General features: G+C 34.4%; 4 protein-coding genes across 4 annotated transcripts; all 4 read right to left on the bottom strand.

Annotated features, from left to right (window-relative positions):
- Positions 1-8072: 8072 nt before the first annotated feature.
- On the bottom strand, positions 8073-9298 carry LOC117780824 (microfibril-associated glycoprotein 4-like). The gene is made up of 3 exons (XM_034617491.1): positions 9146-9298; positions 8442-9086; positions 8073-8384 (listed from the first exon to the last, which is right to left on the bottom strand). The coding sequence occupies exons 1-3, from the start codon at positions 9274-9276 to the stop codon at positions 8273-8275; spliced, it is 888 nt and encodes a 295-aa protein (XP_034473382.1). The 5' UTR covers positions 9277-9298; the 3' UTR covers positions 8073-8272.
- Positions 9299-10614: 1316 nt separating this feature from the next.
- On the bottom strand, positions 10615-11514 carry LOC117781056 (ficolin-2-like). The gene is made up of 2 exons (XM_034617776.1): positions 10890-11514; positions 10615-10833 (listed from the first exon to the last, which is right to left on the bottom strand). The coding sequence occupies exons 1-2, from the start codon at positions 11264-11266 to the stop codon at positions 10716-10718; spliced, it is 495 nt and encodes a 164-aa protein (XP_034473667.1). The 5' UTR covers positions 11267-11514; the 3' UTR covers positions 10615-10715.
- Positions 11515-12913: 1399 nt separating this feature from the next.
- LOC117780239 lies at positions 12914-13669 on the bottom strand. Its single transcript, XM_034616686.1, has 2 exons — positions 13427-13669; positions 12914-13335 (listed from the first exon to the last, which is right to left on the bottom strand). The coding sequence occupies exons 1-2, from the start codon at positions 13633-13635 to the stop codon at positions 13101-13103; spliced, it is 444 nt and encodes a 147-aa protein (XP_034472577.1). The 5' UTR covers positions 13636-13669; the 3' UTR covers positions 12914-13100.
- A 1137-nt stretch (positions 13670-14806) lies between these two features.
- LOC117780238 lies at positions 14807-15432 on the bottom strand. The gene is made up of 2 exons (XM_034616685.1): positions 15239-15432; positions 14807-15172 (listed from the first exon to the last, which is right to left on the bottom strand). The coding sequence occupies exons 1-2, from the start codon at positions 15427-15429 to the stop codon at positions 14938-14940; spliced, it is 426 nt and encodes a 141-aa protein (XP_034472576.1). The 5' UTR covers positions 15430-15432; the 3' UTR covers positions 14807-14937.
- Positions 15433-16893: the final 1461 nt, after the last annotated feature.

The raw sequence follows: 16893 nt of genomic DNA, 5'->3' as shown, positions 1-16893 counted from the left end.
ATACGAGCCGCAAGTTTGTCGCTTCGCAGTGTGCGTGCTGCTACGTAACCACAGCAAACTTGCACCACTGAGCCACCCACTTTCCCTCGCCCCTCTCCCTCTCCCTCACCCTCTCTACTCCCCCTCTCTCACTCGCTCAGCTTTTGAGTGAGCTTAGTATGCGTGATGCTGTTGGGAGTTTTGTTTGCCTGTTCGCCTAAAATGCGTGTCGTTGTGATAATGTGTGCAACAGGGTTAGTTTTGTGTATGTGTCTCTCTCTCTTTTTCTCTCTCTCAGAGTGTGTAATTCTGTGAATAACATTCCGAAACAATCATTCACACACACACAACCTTCTTGCTGTTCTCTGTGCGCCGAATACATTTGAGAAGTAAAATCTACGCCATGTCGCGCACTTGAGCCAATCTCGCTCTCTTTCTTGCTCTCTGCACTTATATATTCGCCATAAAAAAATACTATACATATAGTAGATTGTAAATCCCTATCAAAATGGGATTATCCCAGTACAACTCTGTTCACAAAGTGAAAAGTGACTCCGCAGCAAAAGGAAGCTGCATGGAGCCAGGACTCAAGTGAGCGCAACTCCAAATCCACCACTCAATGGCAGCACACACACACACATACACACACACAGCGAGACCATTGCACTATGGGCACTCTTCACATTTTTTCGAATAAATCAATTTAAGCACCTTTAACTTAATTTTGAGACCTTTAATTTTCTTGATCAAGTTTTCTTTATTAAAGTTAAAAAAATACTTGTCAGCTCTTGATCTTCATTTCGATTTTAATGCTAAGGGTCCCTCTTTGAATTTTCTAAAACTTCAAATCTCAACTCCTTATATCCTATTAATTGTGTACTAAAAAAAACACTTTAAAGTCGATTCTGAGACCATTCATTTTATTGTAAAAAATCAGACTAAAACGGACAAAATTTTTCAATGGTAAAGGGGCTTAATCCAAGGTTTGACCAACTTCCAATTTGCACAACTTTGTCAAAACTTAATCGATTTCCAAACGGAATGTCATGTTGACCATAATTTGCCTTCTAAATATATATTTGCCCTCAGATTCGATTATAAAGCATAGACTCCCCCCTTTGAAATTTTGAAAATTAAAAATTTTAATGAACTCCTTATATCGTAATTAGCATGAAACAAAACAACAAGCGAAATGCCATTTTGATCATTCTTTGAACTTTAAATTCATTCTGCATTTAAATTTTTTTTAAATCGTCAAAAAAATATTTTGCTCTAGATCTAGTAGCGCTGTGGGTAAAACTGAAGCTTCTTACTTGTAGAAATTTGAAATAAAATCTTACAAAGTGAAAAGTTAATTCTTGTCGTCTGCTTTGAAATTTAACTTAACTGATTGATTTGTTCTCAAGCTATTAATTATTTCCAAGAAAATGTCAAAAGTCACTATAGTGCAAAGCCTGTGGCAGTGACAGAGGCAGAGGCAGCGACGCTGACGGCGACGCCGCGTTGCACGCACACAACGAGAAATGTTGAATTTTGGCGCCTTTGTCGACCAGGCGAGCAGCATTGAAAATAGGGCGAGAACTAAAATAAAATGTTGCCATGACGCACAGCAGCTCTCTCTCTCTCTCTCTCCCTACCTCTTTTACTCTCTCCCTTTCACTGCTTGTGTGTGTGACTCGTGTCCTTGCCTCGTTTTGTGGCACAAGGACTCAAACAGCAGCTCGTTCTAATTCCGTGACCTTGTTTCCCAGTTTCTCTCTCACTCTCTCCATCTCATGCGCTCGCTCTTTCTCTCCCGCTCTTTGGATGTATCCTGCGTATTGCAAATTACTTTTTTCGATGCCACACTTTGGAATGCGACACCGGAAATGTTGCTTGCAACACTTTGCTGTTCGCCTGGGATGCAGGATGCTTTTTGCGTTTGATTTCAGGGACAAATATAATGATTGATGGAAGCCGTTGCTATGGCAAAAATGTCAGACAGCCGGAAAGTGAGAAAGATATACAGACAGAGAAAGAGAGATAGAGCGAGTGAGTGGAAATACGGGATTTTATTGCATGCAACAGGCTGAGCATGCTCAACAGGAATGAAAGTATTCGGAGTGTGACGTCATCCTTCGAGTGTTAAGGAAAACCTTGAAAGAGTCAAACAATTAGAGAACTCGAAGAGATTGCGAGAGATGTGTACTTAAATACAATTCCCTATATGAATTACCTTAATTAATATTGTATATATACATAACAATTTTATTTATGATTCACTTCAATTCATTCAATGTTTAATAATAATATGAATAAAATATATATATTTCAAATCAATTACAACTATCAACGAAGCATTGGGGTTTGGTCAAACTTGAACAGATTATGAAGAATTTCTACGAGATATATAACAAGTGAAATGACTATAGTCGAGACCCCGACTATGGACATACTAATCAATTTTTTTTTTAATTTTTGTTATTCTATAAATTGATAAATAATAAAATTAGACAACGATAGCATAAACATGATTCAGTTCCCATTTATCATTAATTACCCACAAATTTAATCTCAAAGTTAAATATTCTCAAGATAAACTAATCATCAGCACAATATCAAGTTAATGAGTCAAGTAAATACTACATATATTATATAGTAAAATATAGTATTTCCTGTTTTAAATCAACTTTACTATGCTTAATGTAGTGTCTTATAACTCTTAGCCTGTGTTCTATTTAATGTGAATACAAATGTTTGACCATTAAGGCAAATGGTTCTACGAGTAGTTAACCCCCCACTTAACCACTAACCTGCTCCCCTCTCTCCCCATCACTTCCCCCTTCACCCTTTCCTTTATATTAAGAGTTAGTTTCATTTATAGCATTCCATTAAAAATATGAAATTAGACTTTAAATTTGTATTTTGTTATTGTTGTTGGTTTTGTTGCTCTTATAGTTGTTGTTGTGATAGCCCTGGCAAAGGTCAAAGGTGCAGGCAGCCACTGGCCAAGCAGCCGGTCAGTTGCACAGCGGCAACATGTGGCAGCCACAAACAGGCTGCAGCAACTCTGTTGTACCCTTGCTAAGGGTATTATCATATTTTCACAAAGTGTGCAACAAATTAAAGTGGGTGTGGTGGATCCTATAAAAATATATATGTATATTGTTGATCTGGGATATGAGCTGGGTCGGCATTTATTTTAAATTTATTTATTTAATTTGACGTAAGCAAAAAGCATTTAATTAAAAATATATTCAATAAGTTAAGATAATATTACAAATAAAAACATTATAACCCAGGCACTAAATATGTCGGAGCTGAGTGGATTATATGAATACATCGGATGGTTGCCATAGGAACGATTGTTGGGAGATCAACCTAAAGTTTTGTTTTTTTTTTTTTTAACAATTTTTGTTCAAATCGGCCTACTATATCATGTGGCTATCAACAATTTTTTTTTTTTTTAATTTTCAGTTCTTAGACATAAATTTATTATGATAATCAAAATATGCATTTAATGATGTTTTTTAATATACTAATCAAATTTGACTAAAATCTGACTACTGTATCCGTCTTATTAAAAAAAAAATATTTTTGTTTCTAGAAATATTTCAACCAATCTCAGAGACAAAATATATTTATTACCAAAAAGGTATCCTAAAAATCGGCAGTTTAAATAACACCATTTTATTATTTTTGATAAACTTTGTTGCTTTTTTAGATGACTTAACTAATCTATAAGAAATATAGCATATCCTTATAAAATTTGATTAAAAGCGGACTTATATATTATATAGCTGCCAGTAGATATAAATTAAATACAGGCTCTGCAAGGGTATCAACTCTTCGGCATTTAAGAGACAATATCTTTCTTGTTTAATACGTTTTATTTTTCGATTTTATTTTTGGGTGGGTGGGCACAATACGCCTGGTTCATTTGTCCGTTCGATTGCCCCTTCCTTCTTACTCCTTGCCACTGCCACTGCCACTGCCCCTGACTCTCCTCACCCCTCCCCGCTCCTTCCAGGCGATTGCTGCACGTTTTACTCATTTTACTAACGTGATAATAAAGTGCAAATAATATACCTCAGTTTGCAGTTGCTGTTGTTGTTGCTGTTGCTGTTGCAGTTGCTGTTGCATTTGCAGCCAAAGACAATTGTTGCTGCTGCAACTGAGATCTGTGATACGCTGCGGCTGTTGCAAGTTTTTCCGCAATCGATGCAACAACAGCAACAACAACCACAACAACATCGAATTATCGCTGATGGAAATGCACCTGACGCTTGATTTGCTGCTCTTGTAGTTGTTGTTGCAATTGTTGCTGTTGCACGACTTTTGTGGCTGAGACTGGAAACTGAAGCTGGGGCGTTGGTCTTAAAGTTCTAAACGCATTTGGTTCAAAATTAGTGATGTAAAAATACATCGAAAAATCAACAAATCGAAAGCGATTCATTACAAATAAAATTAATCTATTTTCATGTCACATCAAAAACTCACAGCAGTTTGTTTGAAATTTTGATGAACAACCTATATAAATAAATAACCTACAATCGATCCTTTCTGAACAAATGAACACTAAAGTTGACTTAGTTCACTTAGCGACCTCTTGAGTAAAAATTCCGTAGGAGTCTTATTTCTTATTCTGAATAATGATAAAAAAAAATATTAATCATTGACTTACAAAAATAATAATGAGGGAATTTTAATCAGTACGAGTGTTATTTTCAATTCTTATTATTATTACGCTTGTACTTGCAATGCTTAAGTGTAATAAAAATAAAAGTTTTGCGAAAACTCGATATTTTTAACTTGATGTATTAATTGCCGATTGATCGATTACTGAATTTTTTTTTTCAAATTTTACATTTTGTTTTTAAACTCGAATCATTCGATTTAATTTGAATTTACATCACTAGCAAACTGCTTTATTCGCTAGCCTTATGCCTGTCTCTCTCCCTCTCTCTTTCTTTCCTCTTTCTTTCCATCTCTTTCTTAAAATTCGCAACCTCGTTATGCGCCAATTACTTGGCAAACAATTTTTACCTTTAGCCTCAAGTTCAAATTTCAAAATCAAAAAAAAATCCGCAGCACACTAGAAAAAATCGACAGAGCGTAAGAGGGTGGATAGAGAGGGGAAGAGTGAAGGGGAGAGAGGGTGGAGATGGGGAGGGGAAAGACAGAGGTCTGAGCTTGGGTAATTGCTTGGTTGGGGGCAGGTTTTCCCATGGGTAACCTGTTGATTTCCACTTGAGAAGCCCCCACAGCCAGCAACAACGGTAATCACTCACTCAAACAGCAACAACAGTTGCACTCTCTCTCTCTCTCTCTCTCCTCCACTCAATGTTATATATCCTCCTCTCACTCTCTCTCTCACTGTCTGCCTCTGTCTGTGCTTTCTTGGCAAGGTGTTAGAGTCGTCTTCGAGTTTGCAGAGTTCGCAGAGGGACACGAACTTCAAATCAAAGCCAAGTTAAGTGCTAGTTATGGCTGACTCCTTTCCCTCTCTTCCCCCACGACTTCGTCTAACAACCACAAAGTGTTGGCTGTCTTAAAAAGGGTCCAAGTCTTTGCAGATTTGCATGTGGCAAGTTCGCGTTTTTGGTATGCCAGCTAAATTATAGAGAACATTGCCAACTAACTAAGAGGGAGGACTGGCAAAATGCCATAGAAATACTTAGTCATAGATGCGAATTGGGAATCTATAGCCTTGGCAACAGCAGCAGCTACCATAGGTCAAACTAAGCCACAATTAACCAGACAGTCAGACAGGCAGACACTCCGAATAATTGACCTCAGATTGAACAGACTTTTTGCAACATGTGGAATGCAAAATATTCAACTTTTAATTTTCACTTGGCCACAAATAGTTGCAACTTGAGAGTTCAGTAAAACTGACAAAGGAATTTTAAAATCAGTTCTTATTTAAATATTATGAAAGTGCCAGAAAGAAGTTAAATAAATTCGTTGTATTTTGTCATTTGGAGTTAATTGATAATAACTAAAATTTGGCATTTATTATATTAATATTAATTCTTTTTTTATATTAAATTAAATAACATTAATTAAGAATTTATGGCATTAGAAAAAAATTATTTAAGAAATATTTAAATTCTAATTTCAATAATGATGGTAAAAAATATTTCATTATTAAAATGTAAAGGAAAGAAAAAATAAAAAAAAGTTTGACAAGCAATTTGATCTAAATCAAAATCTAATTAAAATTATTCTGCAAGCTAGAAAATTTTATATCACATTTAGAAAAAAATTAAATATATTTTAATTATATATGTATTAAAAGACTTTTACAAAGCTAAGCAATATGTTTAATAAATGAACCACTGCGATTTTTGTCTAAGTTTACACAAAAAACATTAATTGTTATAAAAGTGTAGAAAAATAAAACCGTGAAAAAACAACAACAACAAAGCTTTAATACTTAATATATTGCTAAAAAAAAAAAAAAAGGTTTCATTTTTAAATTTGATTTGATATTTGGTGAAAACGCTTGTTTTTGATATTAAAATTAATTATTTATTTTTAAAGAAACACAATGAATCGTTGATCTGATTCAAAAAGATAATTACATATAATCTTTTGAATATCATATAACTTCTTTCATTCTTAAACTTCACTCTTATGCTTGGAAGAGTTTTCTCGAACTAATAAATTGCTTTAAACAATTTTTTCAACTTAAGATATCGCTCAATTCTCAATTAATCAAACTTATCTGGAATAGGAAAAAACACATTTAAGTATAATTTTTGTTTGGTTTTTCTATTTTCTGTTTTCAAATTGAAATGCGATTCCATTCATGGAAAAAGGCTCGTTATACAATTCTGCGAAATTAGAGAACAACTGTGCCCCCAATTGACAGTGTATATTGGGGATAGAGAGGGGAGAAATGGGAAGAGAGGAGGGTATGTTGCATGTAGATGTGGCAAGTAATTGTATGTGCCACACAATCCGATCGACTCTTGACTTTTAGATGCCTGCCGCCCACAAATTAGCTGGCCAATAAAATTGGCAATTAGCAAAACATTTGTACGCACTGGCAAATGTGTTAGTTGTTGTTGCTGATGTTGCAGTTGCAGTTGTTGTTGTTGTTGTTGTTGCTGATGTCTGTTGATGGCCAAAACGTGAGCGAGGCGTGAGCCATAAATACGATTGCAAATGGCAGCAATTAACGCCAACTGCGAATGCGACTGCGAGTTCGGATCCGAATCCGAAACCGCAACCGCAACCGAATCTATATAGACAGAAATTCTCTGCTCTCTTCCCACCTCTATCTTTCTCTATATCTTTCTTTCTTTCTTCAGCTCTCTTTCTGCCCCTCTCCGACCGTTTTCATAAACATAAAAAGCCAATTTCAATAACATTTTCCAACTGCAACATGAGGCGGCAACAGCAGCAGTAATATGTTGCTGGCAACATGGCAACAGTTGCAACAAATTTGTTGTTGCTGTTGCTGCTAGAATATCGTTTATTGAAACATTAATTGCCCATGTGAAAAACAATTTTCAAATAGTTCAACAAATTTTCAAGACAAGCAATGTTGTTGTTGCTGTTGGTGTTTTGTTATTGCTGTTGTGTGGTTGCTGTTGTGTTGTTGCTGTTGTTATATGCATTTTCTTATTCTTCTCATGTTGCTTGCGACACTTGTTTAAATTGTTGTTGCTTTCGTTGTGTCTCAGTTGTTGTTGCTGTTGTTGTTGTTGTTGCTGTTGCTGTTGCTGTTGTTGGGGTCATCGCCTATTGCTCAGCTTTTGCTTCCTTTTGCCACTGCGATAATTGAAATTCGATGTTATTTGCGTCTATTGAAATGAATGCCTACGAACGCTGTCAATAGAAAACACTTACAGCTAGTCAAGAAAGTATTTTGACCCAATAAAAATTCACAAATTTGATCTTATATTTTTAATATTAGTTACATTTGATTTAAAATAATTATTTCCTAAAATACATGTACACTCAAAATACGACTATCAGATACTCTACGCCCGGTTCTTTAGATACCCTAAAATATTATTACATATATATACTCATTAAATTACATACACACAAGAAGCCAGAGAGACTGAAAGATAAATGAAAAATTAGAGTGATAAGAGGGATAAAGAGAGCCAGAAAGCAAAGAGACAACTAGCAAGAATGTTGATTGCTTTTATTTGAATAAGTTCAATTGTATACATATATTCGAATATAGATTACAAGACATTAAATTTGAATGAAGAAACTATTTTTTATATAGTAAAGACGAAGTATTCACTTCTTTGGTGAAGAAACTATTTTTTATATAGTGAAGACGAAGTATTCACTTCTTTGGTCGAATCATCATTATAGCTCGCTTAAGGGAGTATGCGAAACCCCCAAAATATGACCAAAAGATACCACGGGTGTTGTCCCTATATTTGCCAGTCAAGTGGCTGAAAGAATCAAAGTTTGTAAGCAATGCTTTAAAGTATTTTGAAATCCATTCAAACCTTCCACCACAGCTACGGTACCACCAGCCGCCAGTGAGTTCCTTAGCGCAGTTAGCCGGCCAAAGATCATTGTCCCGATCAAATGTTGAAAATTGCATGCCTTTATAATTTGAAAGGGCATCACCAGCAATTCCATGAGCTTCTCCCAGACTGTGTAAGACATATTGTTGCTTCTCGTCGCCAATTGCAAATTCATCGTATGTCACAGGGCTCACACGCCCTTCAAAGTCCTCAAGAATTATCAGTAGTTCCTGTCTCCTTTCTGCTGTCAATTCATGGATTTTGTCTAGCCCCAAGAAGAACTCACCACTCAGCTCCCCGAACCCGTTTTTGTATTCAGTCCAGCTGCGATTAAACTCCACAGAACCGTCGAATCGCCTCAAAAGGATCGTCCATCCCCCTTCGCGGGTTATCGCATCACAGGCAACTTCAAATGGTTGCCGACTATAGTTGGGGAGAAGTACATTGTAGATTCCATTCCACTTGGCCTCAGTACAATTGATTGGGTTAAAGCGCGATTCTAGTAAATCCAGTTTATCAACAAGTCCTTCTATCAACTTTCCCTGACGCTCCTGCTCCGCTCTAAACGCTTGATAATCGGATTCCTTGACAAGTCCATCTGTCTTCAGTCGTTCCACCTCCGTTCTAAGTAATATAAAATATATACTTTTGGTTTGGAAACATTTCAGTTGTAAGTATCTCACCTAACAACGGCTAATTGAGAATTTATTGAAGTAAATAAACTCGTAACATTACATTCGCCAAGTGGATTTGCATCAGAGAACAGAGATAATGAATTTATTGTTAAGCACAGACAAATTATTTGGAACCACATTTTCCGAACGATCTTTTCTAAAAGCCCGACGACCGAAGACTGTCTGAGTCGAAATCTGAAATCTTGCGAAGAAGTCATTTCTAAAAAATGAACATATATATTTAGAGCATATACTTATATACCCAATCACGTTTCTATATCCATAAAAACTTGGCATTAGGCCACATTTGCCTTGACATTCACTTTCATTATATATAACATATATATTGAGAACAAAAATATATACGCATAAATAAAAGAATCGAGAACATTGTGAGCAATTATATATAATAAACTATATATATTTTAGTCTCTGAGATCAACGTTTATGACGGACTGACAGACGGAGTATAAAAATATGTAAATGTGTAAGAAAAGTATATATATTCATTGAATCGAGAACAAAATTAAGTTGCGTGGTACTCAGAGCAATCTTTTATATATAATAAGCATAGTGTCTATATATATTTTAGTCTCTGAGATCAATGCGTTTATACGGACGGACTGACAGACGGACGGGCTAAAAAAAATTATTAATTTACGTATATTGGGTTGGCAAAAAATACTTAAAAAATATGTAAAAATGTGTAAGTAAAAAATATAAAGTATATATATTCTTGATCAGCATCAACAGCCGAGTCTATGTAGCAATGTCCGTTTGTCCGTCTGTCCGTACGTCCGTCTGTAGCAAGTTTCAAATTTGTCTAATATTTTTGACACGCCCGCTTCCGCCCCCGTTATTGGCGAAAAGCCGTCCATCCGTCTGTATAAACACAAGGATCTCAAAGACTAAAAGAGATACAGTAAACAAATTTGGCACACAGATTTCTATATGTCCCACGCAGATCAAGCCATGCGCCAATCCGCCCCCGCAACTCGCGAAAAACCACCACACCTACAGTTTTTAAGCTAATACAGTTTTTATGGTATTATTATTATTATTTTTATTATTATTAACGTTATTTAGTAATATTATCTAATAGAACAGCAGTTGTGGCGATTTAATGTTTTCAAAGTAATACAAGTAATTTCTTTAAAGGACTTCCATATATATTGAAATACGTAACGGGTATCCTATGGTCGGAATCTCGCCTATAGCCTTTCCCACTTGATTTCTTTTGAAAAATTTTTTTTAGGATTAGCAGTGGGAAAAACGAACTCTTAACTTATAAAAAATGTCAAACAAAATAGATGGAATTTAATCTTTTTTACAATGTTTTGAATTAATTTATTAACGATATAAAACATGTCCAATATTAATAATTTTGCTGAAATTGAAAATTTAATTCATGACAGTAGACTTTAGGGACTTTGAAATTACTATGTTTAAAACAAATTAAATTATTAAAGGGAGAAATAAATAATACAAATAACAATTGATGTTTTTATTTATAATTCTTAGCGAATATGCATATAAAAATAAATGCATTAAAATCTGCTAATGAGTCGAGTCGAACTATTTACTTTCTTGGGCGAATCATCATCTGTGCTTTTTTAAGGCTGTAATCGTGATTATGAAATCGGAACCAAATAATGCCTTTGCCATGGGTCGTGTCGTTATATTTGCCGGTCAAGTGACTGAAAGAATTCAAGTTAATCGAAGCTATTAAAAACAATTAGATTGCCATAATTACCTCGTGTGACAATTATTGTACCACCAGGCGGCAGTTCGAAGCTCTGCACAGTTTCCCTCTTTCCAGGCATCATTATCCCGATCAAAAGTTGTGAATTTCATGCCCTCATGCCAGAAAAGTGAGTCACCAGCCGTTCCACTGGCTTTTCCCAGAGTGTGTAACAAATAGCTTTCATCCTCGCCGCCGATTGCAAATCTATCATACATCTCATACCTTTGGTTTCCTTCAAAATCCTCGAGGAGTACCAACAACTCCTGACTCCTCTCTGCAGTCATCGCATGGATTTTGTCCAATCCCATGAAGAATTCGCCATCCGGTTCGCCGAATCCCTTTCTATAGGTATTCCAGTTTCGATAAAAATCAACACTACCATCCATTCGATTCAAGATGACAGCCCAACCACCTCCTTGACTTTTTGCATCGCAATACACTTTGAATGGATATTCACTGTACCGAGGAACGAGAATCTCATAAGCCCCACTAGTCTCCGAACTTCTAGTTGCTTCGCCACAATTATATCCATAGGGTCTAGAGCGGAATGCGACAATCTCTTCAAATGGATTCGTTTTGTTGGATGTATTTGGAATAGCATCGGAAAGTGTTATATAATTATTTACAATGAAAAATATTAGACAAGCTATTTGCGACAACATTTTGCGACTTTTTCTAACTGAGTAATGTAGAACATGGAACTGATTGATCGTTTTTATAACCGAAAACTACTTAAAATGGGGAAAAAGGGTATAATAGTTATGTGTAACTGAATGTGATCATAGGAGCTACATATGCAGATTTCTATATATACTATCAATTTTCATTTAAAATTCAATCATCTTCGCATCGGCCAAAAGGAAGAAGTAGAATTCTATGTAATGAATTAACATTTTGTGTTTGATTTTTTGCATAATTTGCTATATTTGAATGAGTACAGCATCTCTTAAAGTCGAGCTCACTCGACAGGTTTCTTCAAATTGGTCATACTCTATAGAAAAATGCCTTATGTAAAATATTTGTTATGAATTATAATTATGTGTACTTTTAATATGATTTGGTTGTGATCGAATTCGTTACGTTAGTGAAACGTAATAAAATCTATTCATACTTATATAATTGCATTTTACATTTGTACTTTGTGTCTATAAATTATATTTTAAAATAAAGCTTAAGTGTCCGGATTTAACTGTCGCACGCTGTATACAATTTATTAGAACAGAAGCTTGAATAAAATTACCAGATAACAGAATATGCAAGTTGGTTCAAATCGGTTCACTGTACCATAAAGACGATATTGCCGCAATCAGTCGAAAATTGAATACATCGCACTGTTTGGATCAGGGAATAACACCGAAACCGGTATCGGAACTGTAAACCGAAACTAACCGTTTCATTTTAAGTGCCGAAATTAAACCGTTACCGAAATTAATTCTCTTTCAAGAACCGAAAACCGAATCGCTTGTACCGGCACGCTTGTGGTAAAATTGCTTGGTCAAATAGTTCACCGACTTTGAACTGTCATAACTTTAACAAAACTTAACTGATTCTCAAGTTGAATGCCATTTTGATCATGGTTTAGCTTCTAAAATCATTCTGCATTCAAATTTTATTTAACTCTTAAAAAAAAAATATTTTTGCTAGATCTCGAATTTGATGGTAAGGGTCCCCCCTTTGATATTTTGAAATTTCAAAATTTTAAATCTCAGCTTTTCACTTTTAATCAACTTCTTATATCGAAATTAGTATAAAACAACACTTTAAACTTGATTCTGAGACCTTTCATATTCTTGTCAAAAACCATGGAAAATTTGACAAAAATTTTTACTTGTAAAGTTGCTAGGCCAGACGCTTGAGCAATTTTGAACTGTCATAACTTTTGCAAAACTTAGCCGATTTTTAAGCGGAATGCAATTTTGATCAAAGTTTGACCTCTTAACTCAATCTTTATGCAAATTTTCTCCATTTAGACAATTTTATTATATTTCGAAAATCTACATTCATTCTGCATTAAAATTTTATAAAATGCTTCCTCTGGATTTAGGTATTTACTTCGATTTCAGAAAAGAAGTATATAAATTTCATAAAATTAAGAGAATCTTAAAATCTAAGATATGTTCATACCAAAATATATACGGAATTTTCAAAATATATACAGAACTTATGCTTGGTTTACACTGCGTCACAGCTCAGCGTCAAAGTGTCCGATATATTGCCGATTTATTGGCATTTGTCAGATTCGGAGACTCCAGGTCCTTCACAATTTTTTCTTTTTTGCTCCTCCTCCAGCCTCTTTTTATTCTGCTCCTGTCTTTCGCGCTCCAGCCTTTTTCTATTCTGCTCCTCTCTTTCCCTCTCTAACTTCTTATTCTCCTCCTTTTTCCTCTTCTCCTCCTCAAGCTCAGCACACATCGGATTTATGGCTTGGTAGTCGTCATTGCATTTTTGACGAGTTCTACAAAAAAAAATTTAACAATGGATATGCATACAAATTCAGATGCGAGAAATTGTTATCATGTATAATAAAATATAGTATGAGTATTTACGGGCTTGAGTAACAGTAACAACAGCAATCCCAATTGCAAAATCCATATATGCAGCAAGATGCAGCCCATCTTCCATCAGGACATTTTCCAGATGTTGCTGACGGAAACCAAAAAATTCCATCACAGCAGTGAAATGTTTCTGCCTCGATTGATTCCATGAAAAGAACCAACAGTTGTAGAAACAACAACATTAGCCATATATATGACATTCTTCTATCAGAAGAGTTTCACAAACGACTGACGCCCCAACAAAATTATATACAACACTTTTTCAGCTTCATTACTTTATGTTAAAATATTTTCCAATTATTTAGTCACACTTAATTGTAAATTTTCTAGCTATTTGAGTGAATAGTTCTTTGTTAATAGGTGAAAGAGGTTTATGATATTTAGTTTTATACCAGGGCTGTAATTTCTGACTAAAATTTTGAGCGGTATCTTCATAAAATACTTATATATTTGATTGATTTAAAAAAATGTCCGTTCGGAAAAATAAAATATATTCCTTAGTTCTTTGTTTATTCATTCTGCATTCAAAATTTAATAACTTTGTAAAAAAAATATATTTGCCCTCGGATTCGATTTTAAAGCATAGACTCCCCCCTTTGGAATTTTGAAAATTCAATATTTTAAATCTGAAGTTTTCGCTTTTAATCAACTCCCTATATCGTAGCTATTATAAAACAACACTTTAAGCTTGTTTCTGAGACCTTTCATTTTTTTGTAAAAAATCATGTAAAATTCAACAAAAATTTTGTCTTGTAAAGTCGCTTAATCAAAGGTTTGACCAACTTCAACCTGTCATAGCTTTATCAAAACTGAACCGATTTTGAAGCGGAACATCATTTTGAACATTGTTTGGCCTCTAGATTTGTTCTGCATTCTAATTTAATTCAATTGGTGAAAAAAAATATTTCCCCTCAAAATCTTGGTTGCGATTTTTAATGCTAAGGGTCCCCCCTTTCAAATTTTGAAAATTGAAATTTTTAAATCTCAGATTTTCACTTTTAATCAACTCCTTATATCGAAACTAGTATAAAACAACACTTTAAACTTGATTCTGGGACCTTTCATTTTCTTGTCAAAAATCATGGAAAATTTGACAAAAATTTTGACTTGTAAAGTTGCTAGGCCAGACGCTTGAGCAACTTTAAACTGTCATAACATTTGCAAAACTTAGCCGATTTTTAAGCGGAATGCTATTTTGATCAAAGTTTGACCTCTTAATTCAATCTATATGCAAATTTTCTCCATTTAGACAATTTTATTATATTTCGAAAATCTAAATTCATTCTGCATTAAAATTTTATGAAATGCTTCCTCTGGATTTACTTCGATTTCAGAAAAGAAGTATCCCGCATTTATATAAATTTCATAAAATTAAGAGAATCTTAAAATCTAAGATATGTTCATACCAAAATATATACGGAATTTTCAAAATATATACAGAACTTATGCTTGGTTTACACTGCGTCACAGCTCAGCGTCAAAATGTCCGATATATTGCCGATTTATTGGCATTTGTCGGATTCGGAGACTCCAGGTCCTTCACAATTTTTTCTTTTTTGCTCCTCCTCCAGCCTCTTTTTATTCTGCTCCTCTCTTTCGCGCTTCAGCCTTCTCTTATTCTGCTCCTCTCTTTCCCTCTCCAACTTTTTATTCTCCTCCTTTTTCCTCTTCTCCTCCTCAAGCTCAGCACACTTCGGTTTTATGGCTTGGTAGTCGTCATTGCATTTTCTACGAGTTCTACAAAAAAATTAAGCAATGGATATGAATTATCCATGAATAATAAAATATAGTATGTGTATTTACGGGCTTGAGTAACAGTAACAACAGCAATACCAATCGCATGTTCCATATATGCAGCAATTTGCACCCCATTTTCCATCATAACATTCTCTAGATTTTGTTGAGGGAAACCAAAAAATTGCATCACAGCAGTGAAATGTTTCTGCCTCGATTGATTCCATGAAAAGAACCAACAGTTGTAGAAACAACAACATTATCCATATATATGACATTCCTCTATCAGAAGAGTTTCACAAACTACTGACGTCCCAATAAAATATTATACAATACTTTTTCAGCTTCATTACATAATGTTAAAATATTTTCCAATTATTTAGTCACACTTAATTGCAAATTTTCTAGCTATTTGAGTGAATAGTTCTTTGTCAATCGAAGAAAGAGCTTATACCAGGGCTGTAATTTCTGACTAAAATAGTGAGCGGTATCCTCATAAAATACTCAAATATTTGATTGATTTAAAAAAGTGTCCGTTCGGAAAAACATAATATATACCTTAGTTCTTTGTTTATTTAATTAATCAAAGTTTTAAACGATATTTAGATTAAGCGACTCTTGAAACAAAACTGAACTAAATTGAAATCAAATTTAAAAAAGATTATTTTTTGTTATCTTCATGAAGGACAACTAATTTATATTTTAAATAATTACGGAAAACTGTTAATGCGCTATCAACTTTTGTTTTGCTGAAATGTAAAACAATTTAAGTGACATAAATAAAATATATATATATTAAACTTTAATTTAAATTAAGAAATTCTTGAGAGTAGGAAGATTGAAACACTTAAACATACCTTGAGTTTTAATAGAGCTGACATGGAATATTTAGAAAAGTGACAACAACTTAAATTTAATTAAGGCAATGGAAAAAATTCAACAATTTTTGGCAATAAGCTAGCATAATATAAATTAAAATTTTTTTGAGATAGACTAAAGTTATTCCAGTGGTTTGAATGATTGACAAGTATTTTTGAACTCATTTAATGCTGATGCGATTTCAGCTTCAATTTTAGTTTCAGTTCCAGTTCCAATTTGAGTTGCAGCTCACAGCTTAATCACATGTTGCTCGTGTGGTAGTTGGCAACTTGCAACACCTACAGAGAAGTTGCAACTTGAGATACACAAAACGATTGACAACCAAAACTGTCAACGCATTTGAAAATCGCTTTGACTGAGTGTCATGCCACGCCCCATTCTCAGTTCTGGTAATTGCTGTTGTAGTTGTTGTTGTTGTTGTTGTTGTTGTAGTTGTTGTTGTTGCTGTTGTCACCGCCGGTGGCAATGGCGAACGACACTTGGCCCCCAGTCACAAGTCACTATTCACAAGTCACAAGTCGCATAATGAAAATGTCAACTTCGTTGCTCGCCTGGCGCAAAGTCCACTTGAGAGTCAGGCAAATAAATAAAGCCAGCAAATTGATTGGCAACGGACTGTGTATACCCTAACATTACACTGCATACTGCATTTAAAAAAAAAGAAACATTTAAAGACCTTTAACTTGAAATGGTTTTAAAATTAGTTGTAAGCTATAAATCAAAATTTTTTGCAAAAATAAAGCTATAATGTAAAGAAGTCATAAAAAAAAACATTAAATAAATAAATAAATTAGCTCAAAAAAATAAAATAACAAGATACGCTACAAGAATATATATAAAAATGT

This window comes from Drosophila innubila (assembly GCF_004354385.1).
Source record: "Drosophila innubila isolate TH190305 chromosome 2L unlocalized genomic scaffold, UK_Dinn_1.0 4_B_2L, whole genome shotgun sequence".
Taxonomy (NCBI): Eukaryota; Metazoa; Arthropoda; class Insecta; order Diptera; family Drosophilidae; genus Drosophila; species Drosophila innubila.
This window is presented reverse-complemented; position numbering and strand designations above follow the sequence as displayed.